Below are 22,476 nucleotides of genomic sequence, written 5' to 3'. Positions count from 1 at the left end.
CCATCATCAACATGAATTATATAGCACTTCATGCAAGCAAGCAAACAAATAAATAAATAAATAAATAAATAAATAAATAAATAAATAAAAATGGGTATTTGGGTACAATTGTGAATGATTAAACAACATCAAGGGGAAAAAAAATATAATTGTTATTATTATGGTGGTGTGGGTTGGACATGGACGTGATCTGTATGTACAGGTGTTGAAAACTAAATACAGGGCAGGTTTTGTATAACACTGCTTGTACAACATTAAAAAGACACAGATACAGATGTTTGTTTACCGTGTGGGTTCTGACGTTAGCTTTTATTTTGAAATCCTTAACCGGAAGTGCTCTGAGGTGCTTTCCGTGTGTTTGGTGAGTGAAGCCCATGACAGAGACATGCAGGCGGGTCAAGCGCTAACAACTTGACTGAATACCGTTTATTAGAAAACACAACAATAACAACCTAATGGGGTTTATTTTATCTTTCCAAACACTAAATTGGACCTAAATGACGCCGCTTGGGTGAGGAGACCACGACTCATCAGCACGTGAAGCTTTTATTACATTAAAATAAACATCAGCACGTCGTCTGCTAACAGTTAGCAGACAGAGCAGACGTTAGAGTACTGCCTCTGTATTTACTGCCAGCTCTTTTCCTTCATTGAGCCAGTGAGAGAACCCACGGGCAGACCCATAACGGAGCAAAGGTAAGTACCACGGAAATGAAATAGAGGAAATCATTACATAAGTGCTGCCATCCACCACTTGCTAATCTTGATTAATAACGTAGCTAGCTTAATTGCTCGAGAGCCGTGACTCCGCAGTCGAGCAACCGTCAGTGTGTGTACTATTATGTAATAACTAACAAGAATTGTGCTGCTTCTCCATCACAGTACGTTTCCCTTATGTTTCTATCCAGAGTTTTGACACCATTGAAACTATTGTTACGACTATTCTGCCATCCATTAGTAATGTTAAAAGCATCAGAGGCGTCAGGATGGGTGTGTGTATAGCAGCATCGCCTAGATCAGTGTCTACCTCACAGTACAAGAGGAACTGTGGCAAAAACTGCAGTCTGTTTAGCCTTGATTTCCTGCAGATCATTGCACAAACTGGACACATTCTTAAGTCTGTGCATTAGAAATTGCCGCTGCATTCTTATTTGACCATGCCATGCAGTCTATAAATTCCTCCCCATGCATCACACGTACAGCATGATCCTGTTGCAGTGTTACATATCTGCTCCCTCCTCAGCCCTGGTGCTCTGTTACCACTTTCACCTGACAGGAGGCAGGAACAGAAACAGGAGACTGACCGACAGGAAGAGCTGTTCCTAATTGTGTCAGACAGCTGATGCATCCGGCAGATTCTGGGCTGTTATCGGATATCTGGCTGTCATGTTCCTCTGTATCCACATACAATAATCTGGTTTCCTACGATGTTACATATGTATGTGTGTATGTTTGTGTAATATAGGTGATTGTAATTGACCTTCCACTGAAGGATGTTGAAAGAAAAAATTCAACATTGTCAAAAATGAACATCTTTGACTAGATCTGAACATCAAACTAACTGTACGAAGGAATGAATATCTATTTTTTTCTCCCAAGTCAGTAATCCCAGTTCAGAAGCCTGCTATTATCCATAGGGTGTTGTCAGACCCAAGATCTGGTGACACAGATACACTTTGTAACATCTTGTAGAGGTTGATTAATCAGCCAAACCCACTACTCAGTTTGTCTTTACTTTGAAATGTTCTAGTTCTCAGTATGAAGTATCAATAACTAGGTACATGTACATATAATATTCTTGAATGTTAAGCATTTAACTGGCTGGTAATTGGTCTCATATGACCTCACCCCACTGTGAGCAAGTGTTCTGCTGGTCATATTTCCATGTTTTACATCCTATGCATGTTTGCATTTGAAAGGAGTAATCCCAAACTTTCCATGTCAAACTTTTGCCAAGGTGAAACTCGCAATCTAGGGATATAAGAATAGCCAGGTTATTTGCCAGTCAAATGGAGTTTCCATTCAGCCTTAGACTCATGAAGCTCAATATTTGAATGCAAAATCTAGTTCAGGCTGGCCCTACGTAGTATTAATACTGGCATGAAAATGGAAGTAAGCACAAATACTAATTGTTTGGGATGACAACACAGTGGTGAAGACAAAAACAAAATTAATGACACAACACAACCACCAATAATTTACAAAGGTGGTATTGTATTGATTATATATAGAGTGCTTTAACATATTGGCAATATAAACCATGCTACCATGTTATGATTAAAAACATTTTCTTTGGGGAAGTTAATATATCAGTACAATTTCTCTGTAATAGTACTATAACAGTAACTCAGTTACTCACTTATAAACTATTGAGCAACTGGATTAATTTGTAGAGCTGTCCCCAGCACTGAGTTGTGTTTGTAAAAAAACATTGTGATTTGACCATGATATTTGTTTTTACACAGTGCTGTCTTATGTTCACAGTAGTGTTCATTTGTGTTTAATTGTCTCGTGTGTTTGCATGTATATATGAGGAAAAATATTATGTGGGTATAATGGGTGTGACAAGAAGCAACAGGCAGTTTTGACAGTTTTTTTTCCAAGTAAATATTTGCTTAACATGAGCAGTCTCGTGGACACACTTGTTTTTCTGACAATACACAATTCAATATCAGACACTACTTCAGAGGTCCACCGAATGGTGTATCATTATTATTCATGAATTTCTGCTTTTGTGTTTAAAAAAAATCCTTAGTAAGAGAGATGGTAATCAGCATGTATTTGATGTTCTCTGTGGTGGTTCATGGGAAATACTGTGAAACTACTGATATAATGAACAAGTAGAGTAGATTTTATTGCCTTTAATCGCAATTACATTTCTTAAAGAGATTCACAGGGACCAAATTATGAAACCATAAGACAACTCCCTTAATTTCAGTGTCCCATTGCTCATATTTAGCTGTCAGCAAAGCCGAAAGTCCCAGAGCAGCCCATGTCAGGAGCTGTAACAAATGCTGTATTGCTCATGAAGTTATTGAAATGCCAAGACTAGAGCATCAGTGCAGTGTAGTCGTCACAGCTGGGACACTCAGGCCACTGGCTGTGGTTTGGCTGATTGGATGCATTTGCGCTGACACATGCCAGATGTGACTAAAGTGAGATAGTTGCCTCTCACATCCTGTCAGTGTGATGTATTCAGTAGTGGCACACAATTCAGGTTACATTTCAGCCTGCTTTTCCTTTGTGTCATTCACTAGCTTTTACTGCCATCTGTGAGGGGCTTAGCTGAGGCTTACCAGTAAAAACAGCTGTTTTTGTTCCATTTAAACTTGATTATGGTGTCTATGTTTCATTTCACTCTCAGCCTTCATTATTCAGAGGAGCTTGATTGCTGTTGGCTCCTGTGCATCACACACACTGAACAAACATGCCTTTAATTTGCACGTGTGTCCAGTGATGAAAGTGCTGGAGTAAGTGAGGTTTCTTTCACCAGGCCCACTGCTGAACACGAGTTTTTGTTGATAAAGGAGCGTGGGCTCATCGGGCCCTTTATGAGTGTCTCAGCCCATTAACTTTAATGTCCTCCCTCATCGATTCTCTATGGCATAGCTTCAGAGTAGGAGAATCTTATTACTGAGCTGTAAAACATTACTCTGTACTTTTAAACTTTTCTACCCATAGAATTCAATAACTTCAATCAAAAAAATACTTTATACAGAATATTAAAGGGCTCTGTAAGGGCAAATAATAATGAAGATGAAGGGTCCTTCATCTAGATCTAGTTTGTTCAGACCTTTATCTCTGCCCAGGTTTTAATCCCAGTGGCACAGCAGCTTGGCCATCTCTAGTTAAAGCCTAGGCCTCACACAGGAGTCTGGCATCACTGCATAAATGTCATTACCAGCCATCAGACATGCATAAAGAACACTTAAACCTGGTCCCCAAAGCATTGTGTCTGAGTTCATGACTTGACTCATAACACTAAAATGAAACTCAGTTTGGTTAAGTACAGGGTGTGACATTGTAGCTGAAGCCATCATCCACACCCAGCATGGTACAGATCAACACAAGAAAAGCTGCAAGACAAGAGCATAAAGATTAAATCACATGTGTATAAATAATACAACCTGAATTAGATATTTCGCATTTGGTCCGAATTGTCAGTGAGCCATTCTTTACGTGACATATTTAAAATGAACGACTGCTGTCCTCTGGTTTGGCAAAATATACACAGTGCTACGAAAACACAATGCCTTTGTCTGTAGTAGAGTATTAAAGTGTTTTTAGCAACTGAATATTTCTGCTAGAGTAAAGGCAATATTCATGATCTAGGAAAACAATCTCAGTGGGAGGTTTGAGCACAAATTCAGCATCAGATCTTTAAGTGCTTGAATCTGTATTTTGTTCCTAGGGCTCCTCATGTTTTACTTACTTAGACTAAATTTTTTTCCCTCTATATTTTTTCATTTTATTTTTTTCTTTACATAAAACAAAGGAATAAAGAATCTCAGAGCTGCTGAGGTCATACTAAAAGCAGAAAATAAAGCAACATGATATCCTGACTCTGCATAAATATACACACCACTTTTTGATGGTCAATTGGTGTGTTATCTGTATGCATTATAAGCTTTCTGTGTGTACGTTCACGCCGTTATTAGCCCCCTGCCCAACCTGAATCGATGCGTCAAATACCACGCACTGAGGGTTAGAGTTAAGGGTTAGGGTTATGTGAACTGGAAATCTTGGCATAAATTGACACGCGATTGCTAGTTAATGTAAGCCAATGGGGGCCAAATGGCATTGAATAATGCGAAAGGTCGAAAATGCATAGGTATAGTATGCCAAATGCCATAAGAACTGGCCTGACATACAATGCCATTTATTAAGATCAGTCTGAATAAAGTGCAAAAGATGTCCTGAATTTTTTATAACATTTTTTTTAATAAAGTTTTATTTTAAAGTTGAATTTAATGGTTAGAGTACATATGATAAAGTACAACAGGCTCTATTTTCACTGTTGTTCGTGTTTATATTGTGTTTATTAACTTGTTTAGGCTGCAGTACCCTATAAAAGACAGCTACTCCTTAGTCAGTTCAAGCTTGTGTGTACAGAGCAGTGCTAAAATAGGGCTATATGAGTGGGAAAAAAAATCATTGAATTTTTTTTTTTTTTTTACAGTGTGTGACCTAGATGGACAGCTGATATGACCTTCTTGACTTGGTTATGAAGGTCATTGTCATTTAATGCAAACAGAAGCAGTGTTTTCTTTTTTTCTTTTAACCACCAGGATCTGCTTGTCTACGTCCATTTTGTCCACCACCGTATCACTGCATATTCATGTGACCATACACTGCTCAAGCTTCTAGACTGATTACTCATGTCTTCATTACAGATAGAGGTAATTAGTGGATTGCACTCAAATAGAGAATGGACTGTCACATTTGCTCATATTTATTTTTTTATGTAATTAAATTCTGGCCTTTTGCGATTATACAAGTGCACATGCTGACATTGCGATTTGATTAATTGTGCCGTTCTACTCAGAAGGTTAACACCCACAGAATGTGCCAGCTTTTGGCTTTTAGGAGTCGTTTATTTTGTCCATAGTGTTTCCTCTGTGCTGTTAGGACAGGTCTGGCTACAATAAACCCTTCAGGCTTAGTGACAGGGACAGTGGCTTAGCTGGATAGCATACTAGAGTCATGGGCATTATTGACAGAATGTCTCCTTTGGTGTCGCATGACTAAAATATCAGACCTGGGACAATGACCGTGGCATGAGGATGGCGTATTACATTAAATAAGAACAGTGACTTGTGTTCACTGTGCTTAAACTTTTCTCTTTGTCCTTTACTACTTGGCTGTATGTCCCCTTTATAGTTTTGTTATGAATATAGTCGGAAGAAGGTATTAAACCTGGAGCTTTATTCTCTCAGGTAAACATGAATCTAATCTGAACATTTATTTTTAATATGTTTTTCTTTTTTCTCATACTTACTTTCCTTTTGTGCTGTTCTTATCAGTGTTTATGTGTTTTCCCATAAGTGCTTCTGGCTGATTTATATCACTGTGTTCAGATAGGGTATCTGTGTTGTTGATCTCCCCTCCTTCTCCTGTTGACGTTGGACAGGTTTTGCCCAATCTTTGGGTTGGTACTAACTGTTATTTGCTGAAGAACCAAACTTTTTTTGTCCTATGTTCCAAGAAGTTTAACTCTGATATATTGTGTCAAAATCAAACCTTTGCCTCAGGGTCCAATCAAGCGAAAGTGAATATCAGCATGAAAACGTAAATTTGCACACATCATTTATCAAGTGGGCTCATTTTTTAGCTAAAGATCTCTATTTTATGGAACTGTTATCCTTTTTGAAATACCACTTGTGGAAAAAAAAGTTACAACCGATTTTATCGATTGTACTTTTTACACCATAGCCATAGCTCGAATTTGACGCTAAAACTTATATCTAAAAAATTTGAAAATTTATTCAGTCTGTTGATTATATAGATGATAAGTTTCAGGTATTAGATTTTCATTATTTTGTGAATATTATTGATATTCAAGTATTAGATTTTAATTTTTTTGTGAATATTATTGATGTTTATGAATTTGGACATTTGTGAGTTGCTTAAAAGGCCCTGTCCACGTGTTACCACAAAAATACCACTTTTTAATTTTCAAGTTACTCATAATTCAGATATTTGAGTGAAACTTTCAGAAAGTAATAATCTTTTGATACATTTTGGGTGATGCATACGATGGTAAAGAGTCGTCCATGTCTATGGCAGCATGTCCTCGTGTTACCACATTCTCATGTAAATAAAGCAGAGACTTTTCAGTATTTTATTCCAAAAGTTATTTTCAGCATAGTTAAACATAATATCTAAAAGGTTTTGTCCTACTTGATTTCAGTTATTAGTCGAGAACCGCATGTTTTGAATGTTTGTGTAAAGCTTAAAAAATTGATGTCTGTTTCAAGTCCATGTGTTACCGAGCAGTAATTTGACATTTTTCACCTAAAAATTTAATCTCCGCCAATTTAGTTATACATAATGTTAAAGTGCTATAAATACCTATTCAAATATGTATAATACATGCATATAAGTTACTCTGCTTACATGACAGAGACCGAGGAAATATGTCTATGTGTTACCGCTTGATCGGACCCCTCTGCTTTAACCTTTATCTGCTTGAAATAATGAAAAAAAATCTATCATCAGACATGCTACAAGCTATTACAAATTGACTTCCATTATTTTCTGTTCTGTGCTGTTCTGTTCTGCATTGTGTTTCAGCTCTGTCAGTTTGAGTAGACTATACACGTGACCTCGAATTGTACACTACAAATCTCCATGGCCACATTTTGTGTTTTCCATGGGGTTGTGCCAAGGGAAATGGTTGAAGTGGGATTCATAAATATCATATCATTTCTGTGTTCAGTGGAGGGTACAGTACAGGCTACAGCTGTATGTTGTATTTAAGGATTACATAAAGAACAGTTCTCATCCATCGGTGAATGTTTGGATGATTCATAAGTTAAATATATGAAAAGGGCATTATATAATCAAGGAGCTATACTGATTGTGTGCCATTTATTACTGAATCAGAATAAATGAATAATGTTCCAGATTTTTCTTGTTTAATAGATGGTATTTTTCATCAGCTCTTGAGTTAACCAGGCTATTTATATGCTCAAGGAAACAACACACACAGTGAATACACAGTTTATGTGATCTGAATGAGTTCTCTTAGAAAAGATTCAAAGTGGTATGACAGAAACAGTCAACAGGACAAATACGAGCAGAGTGGAATCTGTGCCGTTCTGAAGGCCATGTGACACTGTAATGTGCTCTAGAAAGAACTCATCCGTCACATTGGATGTTATTTTGATCTGTCATTTGATCGATCTACCTGCTGAGTTCACTGTCTCATTCTGTGGTCAAATGTCTTAATCCACTTCCCTGCGGCCACACACTGCTATGAGCCTGTTTATTGTGTGTCTTGTTGTGCACATATTCTATTGTGTGAGCATGTCATGTAGAGTGCTTTTCCAATATGTCTGACACACCGACCTCAGCGCTGACCTGTCTGTTCATTTCTCAGAGCAGTGCTCAGCTGGGTGCTTTGTCAGCCACAGGTTTCTCCTGCAGCTAGGAAAGTTCATGTGTGCACACGCCCTGCCTGCCTCACACACACTAATCAAATTGCAGTCATTTGTTAGTAAAGTGAACAGAGCCCTTAATCAAACGACCGCTTATGGTCTTTTATCTTAAAATGTGTAACGAATGTGAGATAGTATAATTCTCTCCAACTCTTTGTTTTATAAGCGAAGTCAATTTAATAGAAAAATAAGCATCATCTGCTCGTTGATGCACCACAGTAATGGTTTTGTTGAAATAGTCAGTATGAGATTCATTATTTCTATATGGATGCTGTCTCTAAGTCTCAGGTGAAACTGAACCCACTGAGGCAGGAAATTTGAAGACATTACTGTTTCTCCTGTGCTATTCCAAAAAAAGATTGGTGGATAAATAGTTTGGTTTGTTACAGTTTAAATCTTGTGCTTATCATCTTTCTGTGTCCTCTATACTGTAAAAGTTTTCACAAAAATCAAGCCTCGGTTTGTCTCTGGAATAATAAGATCAACCTGAAGTTGCACATCTACAAGTATAAGGTTGCCTGTTTAGAGCAAAAGAAGAATGTAGAGTTCTGTAACATCTTTTATAATATATCTTATATAATATATCTTTTTATTAATGTTTAACAAGTGGTGCCAGGCACAACAAACCCTGCCCCTCACATGTATTGTAGCTTTTTTTGGCATCGATCCAGCTGATGTCATCATGTCTATGTATGTGCTGATGTCACCGTAGACAAGTTTCGGCCATTGCAAGTAAATGGGGAAAAGAAATTATTTTAAAAATTCATAAAAAATTTGAACTTTGACCTACTTTTCCCAAAATGTAACCACATCTATTCTGGGTCACTGGCAATCTATAAACCCAATTTGGTATGAATTCAACTAATAGTTTTGCTGCTGAAGTGTTAACAAAGAAACAAACCAAACCAAAAACAATTCCCCTTCCCTCCCCTTTGGGGGTCGAAATAATAAAAAGCATATCATCATGATGCAATGACAGTTTACAACAGTGATTCCCAACCTTTTTTGGCTTGTGACCCTATTTTAACGTCACAAATTTCTGGCGACCCTAGACATTTAAAACGGAGACATTTTTTGCTGAAATTAATTTGTTTTTGATCATGTAATAGTTTGCTATACTATGTTGCAAATAAACGTTAATTTTAGATGACATTTAGTCTATATAATATATATTATTATGGACGGAGGCAGAAAAGCCAGGTGTAGATTACTGCACAGAGTGAGAATTTTATTTTCCTTTGTCAGGATATGTACAGTCAATCTTGCATTTACAAGGCTGCAAATTAATTATGAAAAAACAATAACTCAAACTATGAATTATGAAAGAGTTACAGCATCTGAAACCAGCCACAATGAACATTTGAAAGATAAACAGTACCACAGTGCCTCAGTTTCAGCTTCACAGTTTGTCATGTCTTTTATGTATTGTGATTGTCTTTCAACTCACCGTGTATTTTTTATTAGTAAGCCTTATTTTTTATCAATTACTAGAAATTTCAGGCAACCCCATTTGAAGAGACTGAAAAACACTGGTTTCCAGTGGTGAGCAAAAATGCCAGTTTTTAGTTACAAAAACTAAAACAAATAAATTGTTGTGACATTACTGAAGTTACTTTGAACCTCTTCAAGTCACAGGCAGTACACTTTGCTAGGGTCAGCATATCCTTTGGTAAAACAGCGTTTATGTAACTTTCAAGGATCTCATAATGTCAAATTCTTCGAAAGAGGAAAAGTAGCATCTGTTCTAAAGCAGCAGCAGCCTCTTGGTTGTGTGTGTTTTTTCTGTGACTCTGCTCTGTGTGTGTGTACATGACATACTAATGCAGTGCTTTCTCTTGTAGATACAGAAACACTTGTTTTCATGTAGCATGTATGAAAAGTAGAGCTCATGTCACTGTGTGGCTTGTGTCATTGATCGCCTGTTGGAGGGTTCAGTCACTGTGCACGGTCTTCATACATCAGGGTCAGTGTTGTCTCTTCACACACACAGAGGGAGCTCTCACTGCTGCTCCGTTGCCGACACCGGCAGCCCTGCAGCACTAGCCTACATTTCAGAGGAGGAGGGAGAAAAATCTGGTGATGTCATCTCTATGTCTCTCTCTCTTCCCCTCTCTCTGGTTTCCTCTTGGAGGTTGTGTTTTAAATGTATTGGTGATTTCTGCTGCCTGAGCTGCGTGAGGTAGGTCCATTATTTCCTCCCTCCCCTCGGCTCTCTTGTACACGTGCTTGCTGCAATGGTCTGGTCTCCTCCATGCGTACGTGTTTATGTGCTTAGATTGACTTGTTTTAAAAGATGTAGCTCAGTATGATTTCAACAGATATAACATTAATGTTCCTGCTTGTAAGGTATTCCCACTGTTGTCATTGTTTTGGTATTTGACACTATGTGTGTAACAGATGCTCATATATTGAGCGCAGATCAGATGTTAGGTTCACGCTGATGATGTTGGTCGCTTCTCTGGCTAGCTGCTTTCAATGTGTCTGGTGTTAAGGCTACAGATGGCTAAGAAGAAAAGCTGAACCCTATTCGTCCAGATGCCATTAGTACCAATCATTTTGAGATGATCTTTTTTCAGACACCCCCTCTTTTTTTTGCCCTGCTTACTTATCCTAAAAGGTCATTGTCAGGTCACGGGAATGTGGTCTGCTTCTATGACCTTTGCACTCCTTACCATCTTCCTTGTTATATCCCCATAGCCTTAAAATATATATCTTCAGGCTGTGAATGGCGACATGTCAATCACACATACTTCCTCTCTGCTCTGTTATGCAAGAGGTATCACACACACACAGACAGACATATTATTCAGCTCAAGCTGTGTGCGTCATACACATTTTCTCCGTGCAGTTCTGTAGTGGAGCCGGGGCTCTGTTCTCTGTGATTTTCCTCTCCATCTCTGTGGCAGGGATGGATTTGTACTCTCTCTCTCTCTCTCTCTACCGTGTGTTGGCAGTCAGTTAAAAAGCAAGGCAAGCCGCAGTGCTCGTCCTATAAGGGGATTGAACAGTCTGAGGTCAGAACAGTCTCCTTGACACCATAGGAGTTCAGACCTTCTCCTCTTCCTCCTCTTCCTCCTCATCAGCATTCCCATCCACGTCGCTCCAGAGGATCAGATAAGTGGATGTTAGTTAGGGCTGTGTCACCTTGTGGCATTTTTTACGGTACATCGTCCTACATAAGAATGAAATATTCAACATTACAACCCAGTAATGATATTTATTATGTGATTCTGTATCAGGTCCATTTACATAGTCTATTTTATTCACGTCTACTTGTCTTTTTTTTTTTTTTGGGTGGCGGTGCTTTTTGGCTGTATAAGTATTCATCATGCTGTGCGGCGACAAGGGTGTTGAAACCTGCTTCAAATAATAGTTATCATGTTGAGTCACTTATCAACTGACGATCACACAGCAGCAGTGGCAGATGCAGACGTAACAGGTATAATAAAGAATGAAACCGTGCTCAGGTGAAGTAGAAGCAGATAATTATGAACCAGGGCAACGAAGAATAAATGTTTTTCTTACAGCTCAACTCAAGAGTATAACACACACATTTTGTCTTTAGATTCAATCAGTTATTTAATTCAGCGTTACACAGATAAAACTCCCAGGGTGATAGAGGACAGAGTGGGAATGTGAAGGCATCTTGTGTTTCTATAAACTGATAACATATGGATAACATGTAATCTGTGCCTCTGGTTTGACTGCCAGGTAACTATTAAATGTGCTGGAGGGCTGTAAACTCTGAACACAGAATGAAAGTGTAAGTAGTGTTCTCCAAGGTCTGCTTATTGTGTCAAAACCACTTATCATTGCTGTTGTGCAGAAACCTTGTAAGTCAATTTTTGGGCTTTTTTTTTTTTTATCATAAAACAATTCTATTTGTTAGTCTTCATGTTGGCCTGATGGTTTTACAAATATTTAACCAATGACAAGTGTTGAAAACAGCTTGTGACTACATCTCTTAACTCTATTCATCTATTTAGAATGTACATTGTTTTTCCAGTTTCCTGAAAAATGACCGTTTCGGACATAAGAGGTTTCCGCCCGACAGTGACGTTATATTAAGACGCATCCTTTCAGTCTTTGTCAAGTAGTTGGAAAGAGTCATTTTCTCAAGCCATAGTGTTGGATCCTATGTGGCTAACCATAGAAATCCTCTCCCTCTACACACATGCTTGATTAATATTCTTCACTCCCTGACCTACATGGATTAATTCTGTTTAAAGATGTCTACCCCTCGAGCACAGCTCCAAACTAGGACAAGCAGGAGATTACTTGGGACCAAGTGCCTTGAATTTCCCCCTCTCTTAGTGTTGTTTTTTTTCCCACTGAGAGACCACCAGTCTGTTAATTTACACACTGAATTTTTTCCTGATTTAAAAATCAACAGAAAATGATGCCTAGTTGTGACTTTGACCTTAAAGGGGTCATATTTTGCTAAACCCACTTTTATTGGTCTTTGGTACATTTATTTGTGTATTTGGACCCTAATAGTTCCAAAAGTTTGAATTTGAACCCTCCAGGTGCTGCAAAACTATCTTTATATTCATTTTGGCAAAAATCGAGTGGATTTCTAACACCCTCTTTAATTCCTGCTTAATTTGTTACGTCTGTAACTAGTTGCGTCACAACATTTGCACATATAAGGTCAAGACTTTAGATGAACATTTCTACGAGTACGACATAATTGTTTGTTAGCAGCAGCGGTTGTAGTCCATGCAGAAAATATGTCCAGACTTCGAGCCGATTACCTAAAATGTTCAGTTGTGGGCTGAACGGGACAGAGCAGCACGGTCAACAACCTGGAGGGGGTGGGGCCTGAATTGGCTCATTTGCATTTAAAGGGCCAGCGCTCAAAACGACCTTTCTCGTGTCAATACTCAAATAAGATTGAAGAGTTTAATTAATGAAGAATTCAGACCCAAGCATAGCATTTACAGTTTTTGTAGACCATAGGGAAATGTTTTAAAATAAATAATTCCATGTAAAAAAAAAAAGCAAAATATCACCCCTTTAAATACATGGGGATATTTGTGTTGGTCAGTTAAGTGTAGATAGTGGTATAGCATATGAAGCTCCAGATGAAAGAAGGTTGTTATCTGTATTGTGTGTGTGTGGCTTTTATGTCACACCTGAATATTCAGCGCCCTCTGGGAGTGCTTTTTGAATCAAGTTCAATACTTTGAAGTGGAAGTATTCAGGCTTTCACCTTCAGGCAGTACAGAGTGTATGACCATAAGGTAACTTCTGTGTTTTCTCCTCTTAGCTGATCAATGACTCTGCACTCATCAGTCATCGCACCAACACTTGAAAGCCTGAGGCTGCAAAGGCTTCTGTGGAGCCATGTCAAAGGAGCTGACAGTCAGCAAATTATTAGCAAACTGATGATATTTACGACGGTTTTTAAGTTGTCTGCTGCAAAATGAACTGCACTCTTCTTTCCTCAGAATGACCTCTGCTAGCTGAATGTTAACAACCCTAAAGGCTCTCACTTCAACAAAGCTTGTCTGATGTTCGAACAGTGTCTTAACCTTCTGCTAACACCATCTGGATGCACACCTTTAAAATGTCCCTCTTTAACTTGGCGATATTAGCTTGTTTACATATTTTATTCTAATTTATACACTGATATATATATATATATATATATATATATATATATATATATATATATATATATATATATATATATATATATATATATATCAAAATGTACTATTTTTAAATGGTTGAACTTTGTCCTTGCTTTTGGAAAATACTAATCAAGTCATGTGGAAAAGAGATGCTTGGTGGAGAACAAATCTGAAAGCTCCATAATCCCAACATGATTGCATGTAGTCAAGGCCTTGTTCAGAACTATCAGAGTGGTTGGCAGTTGCTTCAAGGAGTGATGATGGAGAGATTGAGTTCTCCATCCCAAACAAACAAAAGGAAGGTCTGGACAGTCTGTTGGGTGTTTTGGTTCTCTTAACTGAGGTGAAACGAAGGCCAAGTATGATGTGCACCTAACATCCTTTGTTATTTTACTTCTTTTGGTACCTTACATCTGGTATGGTAGCAGTGTATATGTCTTGGATCCACCTATAATCATATGCCAAATACTCAGCAGTGACAATAGTGACAGGTCTCTGTAGAGCTGCCTCTTCAGGCTGTCATCGAGCACCGCCTCTCCCTTCAGCAGCTGATAGTAACATGACTACAATCAGCTTAGAATCCTAAATTGATTGCTGCCCTTGCCTGCCCTTTAGCTGAGCTCTACTGTTAATCTAAAAATAATCAAGACCATTGTGCTCAGCATGGACAGAGTCATAACAACCAATCTTAATGTTTATGAATGTCAAACAGATTGCTCTGAGTCGTGTGTGTTTTGATGGAAATATCCTTCATTTGGAATGCAGTGTACATTTACAGTTGGTTACATTTTGTCCATTAGTGATGGCTCAGAGAGTAACATCCATGTTTCTCCTGATGCTGCTTTGTCTCCGGTTTTACAAAATGGAAATCAAATTCAAGATGTGAAAACTGAACTGATATTCACTTTTAAGTGTTCTGCCTCTTTAATTTCTTCCTTTAAAGGTTTAAATACTTGTCCTCCAGGAGTGAAAGCAAATCTATCAGCAAAAGAAAAAAAATAAATGTATTTTTATTTTTCCAGAGATCCCCTGTTTTCCCTTGACTGTGTGGAGACGCAGCTACTGTTTCTGGGCCAAACCACAACTTTAGGACTCCCCCAAACGGTTTCCCTCTATTGCTGGCGATGATTCATAGCTCTTAGCTTTCCCACTGTGGTATGACCAAGGCTGATTGTAATGTGCCAACTTGTGTAGAAGGGAAGAGGTTTTGTATGGTGTGGGAGAAAGTACAGACAATAGCAGAGTGGACTGGGAGTCACTGCTCTGTCCATGGTTTATAAAGCGAAAGGTCACTGCAGTGATACCAGAGATTGGTGTGGAAATATCAGAAAAAAAGAAAAGAAATGGCATTCATTATAGGTAATAATAATTTAGTTGGCAGCCATGCTAGCAGTGCTGTCAGGCTGCACTGCACAACAGGAAATAAAGACAAATGTAACTAAATATCAAATAGTCACCATTTCTATTTAATCTCTATTATTTTCAGATGCTGGTATTCTGTATGGTGAAATAAAAAAGGACGCCTTCCTTCATACTGTAGCCCATTGTTTTGACACCATCTGAACCTGTAGTTGAAGGCTGATGAACGTGGTGGGAGGAAAAATTCATGTCCTGGTTTCTTTATGGACTCCTTTATTCCTCGAAGTGTGGCTAACCATGCTAGCCTCCCACCATGCTAACAGTCTGCTGACAGCTGACAACGTGTGCTCTGCCAAAGTCTTTCATTTGAAACTAGGACAACAGAACATCTGTTGGATGTATATGTACGATATGGGAAGAAAACCTACCCACTAAGCACCTCTAAGTACTAACACCAGACTGACATCATGCTCCGTAACAGTTTTCACATGCTGGTGTTTAGTAGGTAAAAGGAATTGAACTATAAATTAAATAATATGCGCATTTTCATTTGATCAAAAGAACTATGAAGAACTGTCATCATGATAAAGTAATCAGCTCAAGGCCAACAAATGTAGGACAGCAGTAATGCTAATGTCCATTGAGTCCATTGCAGTTAATGCCCCAAAGCTGCAACAGAAATCAGAGCATATGCTACCCTAGAAGAAGAGCGTCAACTAAATACACAGAAGTTAAGTTGTTGGAATAGTGCTAATTGTTAATGTTCCCCAGAGAAGTGAATTGTTAAAGTGAATCATGTTGTCACTGCTTCAATAATATATGAGGAAATGTTAAAAAAAAAAATCTTGTTTACTTGCCACACATGGCTAAAAAACTGTCCCAGTGAATATTGATTTCTGTGTCATTTCCCTACCTCAACTGTGTGACTGTTGCTCCAGGCTGAGTCACGGCCATGATTGCTAAAGCTGATTTTGAGAAACACTGGAAAGCATCTGTCTCAGTGTGATGGGTCCTTGAATGTTGAGGCCAGATGAAATGTGTGTGCTGGCAGACGCCAACAGGCCTGTGAGGCACTGGAGCGTTACATTAGCAGAATAACTGACCATCTCATTGTCAGGATATCCTCCTGTCCTCTAATATTAAGCACTGTTTGTCTTAAAAGTGTCTCCTAAAGCTTCTTCCTTCCTGCTAACTCCCGTCTGGCTTTTTTCTAAGGAACATAACACACTAATAAATTCCATTTTTGTCACACAAAAATTTTCCTTCTCAGCATTGGATCTTTGAAAAGAAAGAACTCGGTCTCCTCTGATGTCCTTAAACTGAACCCCTACTTCCCAGTTTTCTTTTATCACTACTCCATAGCTTTCATGATTTCAACTTAAAAGAGCCTTGCCATGTTCCCACAAGGCATTTTTGGCACAGTTTCAGAGCTCTGATTGGTTTGGATGCGATTGCCCTTTCTCGTGATCAAATTACTGGTCTCAGCACAGTGGAGAAAGGCCGGCAGAAGCAAACCACATTATGTCATTTTAACCCCTATTTATCCAGTAACAGATGACTAAACACACATATTTGTGTTCTCCAAGCTGCTATTTCTCTAATTACCTCCGCCAAGGAACGGCGGAGGTTATGTTTTCATCAGGGTTTGTCTGTTTGTTTGTTTGTCTGTTAGCAAGATAACTCAAAAAGTTATGCATGGATTTGGATGAAATTTTCAGAAAATGTTGATACTGGCGCAAGAAACAAATGATAAAATTTTGGTGGTGATGGGGGGGGGGGGGCTCATCTGCCTTGGCGGAGGTCTGCTCTCTCCGAGTGCTTTTTTAGTTGCAAATGAGATACAAAGTAATTTTCTTTAGGCAATTAGACTGCAAGTTTACCGTGTTTTATTTCAGCAGCTCTGATTCCAGTTGTCGGTTTGATGCATGAGTGGATCAGTACTGTTTAAAGCATGAATAATGCCTTTTGATTCATAAAGTATATTTTTTTTCTGCACTATACTGACATTATACCGTGACCTTCTGGCTTCCACAGCTCCACATGTAATGATAAAATTAAATTTTAGGTGCGTTTGAAGGGTTGACAATAAGGAGTTGCTTCCTATCACGTTTTGATTTATTAATTTATTTCTTCAGAAACCACGTGTTGATAGGCAGCTGCTCCACCCAAAATAATCTCGCTGAAAGCATGTAGTGTAATTACCAGATGGTCCCACTTGTTCATGAATTCATGTTGAGGATTAAGTCGACAGTGGCATTACTGTTGGAAGCAGTTGGATTAAGCTTATATTTTATTTATTTTGTGCAGGTACAGTGAGTGGATGAAACACAGCAGCAAATAGCAGTGAGTCCAGTCCAGATTCAGTTTTGGATTTAAAAGTTTATTTATTTTTGGTCTTGGATTGTTAATCCACCAATGAGAACTAGTTTATTTGTTCAGGGGTAGCAGGTCTTCATTCACAGAGTCAACCATAGTTCCTGGTAGCTCAAAACTAACTTTGGAATCTGCTTTTGTGGGTGTATGCAGATCCTTAAAAAGTGTGAAATTACATTTTCCTAAATTAATGTTTTAATTATCCTTAAATTTTATAATTCATCTTAAATCTTAAAGCTATACCTACCGATGTGGTATTTCTCACAGCACTTAGTAAAAGTTTGAACATGAACAACCCGCCTCCCTCCAAAGCCCCGCCCCCTTCCCTCTGCCTGAGCTCTGAGGCTCCTCCTCCTCTCTTCTGATGCGCGATGCAAACGGAGGAGGAAGCAGAGGTGGAGGTCCGGTCCGTTTTGGCGTGTCCGCGGACCCCTCCCTCAGTAATCAGATGCATGATCCACCTGTCGTGGGCCCGCGGCTCCTGTTCCATCAGTAGACCTGGTCTGTGCAGTACTGGGTCAGTGTCTTCACTGCAGTGCCCAGGGGATGGGCGCGCGCACTGTGAACGCGCGGCCTCCGCGAATTTTCCGTGTACATTTGAAGTTTCATAGTCCATACAATTATCATCCTACATCATCTTACATTGTATGACACCATGTACATGTACCTGTATGAGTCCCACCGTCATAAAAGCTGAGCTTTATGCAGACCTGTTTAGTCCAGTACAGCTGACTTCCGGACTTTTATCTCCATCCTTCATTCATCAGACTCCCGTTTGTGCCCCTCAGTTTTCTGTTCATAAATCCATTTAATCCCTTCCACATGTGCATGTCAGTTCTATCCATACACATCCTAGACAGTAGACTGTGGTCAGTGACAGGAGAAGCAGCGCCAGTGAAGCGTCAGATTCAGAGGGACACATATCGGATGTGAGACGGCGATAATGGATCGGATGCTGGACGGCCGTAATGGATGATTGACAGGAGGCTCAGTCAGGTTCGGCCAGTTATTTTATTCGGACCGACTAAAATGATTGGTCAGACTTTTATTAGAAATATATGAGAATTAAACATTTTTGAGTTTCAATACCTGGTGGATTTCTTTTACATTTTAGTTTGACACACACTTATTAGGAGCATTTTAAGATGACAAAAGAAAAGTGTAAAAATGCCACATCATACGGTATAGCTTTAAGTCTGGCACTCAAATGTCTTAAAATGTCCACAGATACAATAAGTGCTATTGCTGTATTTGTTTTGGAAATCTTTGTAAAGAATTTGTCAAACTTGTAATCAGTGCGTAGTATTTTAGCCTAACAGCCGCCAACAGTAATTCATGGGTGGAGGGGTTCAGTTATGAGCTTTAGCAGCTTGAACGTCAGTAGCAGAAACATTAGTTGTGGAGAAATGTAAATGTACCTTAACTGGATTGTAACATGGTTAAGACTGGTTTGTAATAAGAATGAGGCCTGTTGTACTGGTGTTTTGTGAATGTAAAGCCTTAAATTTGATTATAGACACCGTGAAAAATGTCTTAAAAAGTCATAAATTTGGCTTCCTCAAACCCTATAGCAGTTGGCATCCACCTTTTAAGATGCATTACTGTCACCTACACTGTTAACCAGACTGATGCTTAACTAAAATGGCCAGAATGGACAAAAAGAAAACACTGACTCTAATGGGGGACCTTGTTATTGTGGTCATATTGTGTATCAGGTGAAAGGAATCTAAAAAATGTTGCTATACCTGACTTTTTACTACGCTGTTAATCATTCCAGGTGTTGTTTGAGTTGTCTTCCTTTATAGCAACATACAAGATAGGATCATCTTCAGTGCTTGAAGCTAATGTTATTCCGAATCCCCGACAACCATGAATTATATAATTGGTTGAAGAAGGTACGGTGACATCATTCATGGGTTTCTGAACTGCCATGTTGAAGTCAGTAGTTTGTAATTTTGTCATCACCAGGATTTTTAGAGCCAGAAGTGACCATGTTTGAACAAAAGAGCAGAATTAGCTTGTGGGGTTAGACCTGTGTGCAATGGGTCATAAATAAGCGAATACTAAACACTAGCTTGCTGACTTGGTAAAATGGTACATTTTATTGAGCTCTGGAACAAGGCAATTTTACAGTCTTGTTAGCAGAACCTATAATTTACAGTTGGGTGGTCTGTCAGGAACCAATACCGTTTATTTAATAAACCAAAACTCAACAGGCGAGCCAGATGCCATACAGACCTCAAAGCCATTTGACCTGAGATCAAATTACCATAGGAGTCATTCATAGATGGACCACCAGATCACTTATTAGACACCTGGTAAATTAAATGGATGGGACTGGAATGTGTCATGGAAAATATTATTGATTTAGCATTTTAAGTTCATTTGAGGTTTATGGGAGCCAGGACTTTCTGCATCAGCTTTATTAAAGCTTTAAGATCTGCGTTGGCTTCACTTTTCAGCAAATCAAACATAGGAAATGCATTGCCCAAACCTTTTCTGTAACACCTGAACTTAAATATAATTAATTAATTAATTTGTCTGTATATATTGAACATGCTCTCTCTCTCTCTCACACACACACACACACACACACACACACACACACATATACACACACTGAAATTGCCCCTCTGTATTCAACTCATCTCTAGCTGAACATGCAGGAGCACACCACTCAGTGCAGACTAGGAGCAGTGGGCTGCCAAAAAAGTGAGGGGGGGGTTAAGGCCTTGTCCATACGAAGACGGTTTTAGTCACTGAAACTGCAGCTTTTTGAAACTGGGTCTCAGAGTGGATAAATTTGAAAATGCCAGTTTCATATCCTCTTCTGTACGACCAGACCGCAACTAAAACGATGAGGTCATAGCCCCACCTTTCTAACCTTTCACCACAGAAGCAAGATGTCATTTCACAATAACAACGGTGGACTACAGAGTAGTGCTCGTGCTACAACAGCTATAGAGCTTATTGGAAATACTGAATCAAAAATTTTGGCTACTCTTTCATTACAATGAGCAACAAACAACCATAGCTAACAATATTCACTACATACTCTTGGATCGACCGTGCAGAGTTGTGTTTGCCATGTTGTTGTTGTTCCTCCTCTGTAGTCTATGGTTTGTATACAGTGAGCAAGCTTTATGCCCATGCTCCACGTCCTCTTCTCTGTTTTTTGTGAGAGCATTACAACACTGCACACTGGCCTGGCATTTGCACTACATCCTTTTCAGTTTTTTCGTGTGGACGCAGATATTTTCTGAAACTATTCTATGTTTATGGAGCACTTTATTGAAAATGACAAAGTAAAAGATCAAATAGGAAAAGATGTGGTTTCGTGTGGACATGGCCTAAGTATCTTGCTCAAGAGCACGGGAATTTCTCTGCCAGTCCGAGACTCGACCTAGTGACTCTTCCACTACAAACGGATTCTCCCACCGTCTAGGCCACAGCTGCCCCAAATGAACTGCACGAGAACAAATTCCTATGGAATCCAAAAGTAGCCGAATACAGGCAGCATAACTGACGTTCCCTTCAGTAACTCTTGTCTGGTCCAGTGGAGCAGCTAAGTGGCAGCCAGCAGAAATTTTCCCCTGATAGATAAAGGTTAAAAACAGTGTCATGCTCTGACACCTCTGTAGGGAAAAGAAGCTGAGGGCAGACAGAAGGATAGATTGAAAGAAGAAATTCTTCCAAACTCTCTTGGGTAAAGGAGCTGACAGGCTGGCTGATGCTCCATCCTCCCCCGCATCCGTGTACTAGTGTCAGTGTTTGTTATAGGCCTGAGGCCACCACACCTTTGTTTGGATGCAGAAATACAGTAGGGTGTGGTGAGCAGGTTCTGCAGAATTAGTGCACAACATCAAAAAAAAAAAAAGACAAATCTTTTGCTCTTCTTCTGTCCTGTAAACAGCCAGTGCAGCTTGTTTGCTGTAGATGAGTAGGCATGATACAGCACAGAAGTCCAATCTTGCAAACTAGCCATCCCACATGAGGTGAATCAGGCACTTTGGGAAAAAAAAATGCAGTGCTCTTCCAAGCCAAAACATTACTGCTTTTAAAATAACCCAAAAGCTTAGAGGACTGAATTTTAAATAGGTGAAACCAACAACCTCGCTTACTTGACAATAATAAGTGGATGCAATTATACACATCTAAATGTTAAGCATTTTAGGTTGAAATAAAAATATTATCCTGTCGTGGTAACGTGTTTCCTATCCCTCCTGACAGATATGCAGTCATCAGAGCAGCGCTGACTCAGGTTGTACCAGACCATGGAGTCCACCTCTGAGTCCCAGCAGGAGCCTGAGAAAACTTTGGTGAGTTAACACGCTGACATATATAATAGTCCCATGTGAGATGGAAATGCATATAAAAATTTTAGTTCCAAAAGGATTGGGAAAGTGGGAGAACATTCTAAAAAATCTACTCACTTGACTGATGAGAAATCCATCGTCTAAGCCCTAATCTTTAGCTGCAGGTGCTAATATTGTATTTTCCAATAACCTGCCGCCAGATTGTCGTACTCTGCTGCATGTAATTAAACTCCTATCAGACTGTGTGTCACTGGAGAAACAAGACGGCTATTGTACAGGTATTTTGGTTGTAGATGTTAAAAGGTCACGCATTTGTATGTTTTCAGCCTCATCTTTCTAACGAATAGAAATGATGAGGAAACAAACATGTTACCAAAAAAAGACACAACCACCCACAGCGGTTGTTCCTTCTTTTGCATTAAAGTGTGAAGTTAATGCTGTTCTAAGTTCCTCTTTGTATTGCAAATTCACACTATTCTATTAAAATAAGAAGTGGACTGAGACTATAGAACATGATGATTTGGTTTAGCTGGCTTAACTTTTGTGTTTCAGTGACATAGTATATATCAGAATTTACTTTTATCCAAACACCGTCCATGAAATACATATACGTTTGAGTTTCAGTGAAAATCT

At 39.0% G+C, this 22,476-nt stretch overlaps 1 protein-coding gene across 6 annotated transcripts in view; it reads left to right on the top strand.

Annotated features, from left to right (window-relative positions):
- Positions 1-377: 377 nt before the first annotated feature.
- The window catches only part of osbpl8 (oxysterol binding protein-like 8), an 87,663-nt gene continuing 65,564 nt past the window's right edge, over positions 378-22,476 (top strand). For 5 of the 6 annotated variants that reach the window (XM_030151081.1, XM_030151076.1, XM_030151074.1 and 2 more), the window contains exons 1-2: positions 378-696; positions 21,758-21,846. Coding sequence is in view for 5 of the 6 variants with exons in the window: in XM_030151076.1 (XP_030006936.1) it covers positions 21,802-21,846 (45 nt within the window). In the remaining variant the exon portion in view is untranslated. Of the gene's footprint in view, positions 697-10,320; positions 10,339-21,757; positions 21,847-22,476 lie in introns of those variants that run through there. The other variant, XM_030151073.1, reaches the window with a different exon arrangement.

Source organism: Sphaeramia orbicularis, chromosome 12, assembly GCF_902148855.1.
Source record: "Sphaeramia orbicularis chromosome 12, fSphaOr1.1, whole genome shotgun sequence".
NCBI lineage: Eukaryota > Metazoa > Chordata > Actinopteri > Kurtiformes > Apogonidae > Sphaeramia > Sphaeramia orbicularis.
This window is presented reverse-complemented; position numbering and strand designations above follow the sequence as displayed.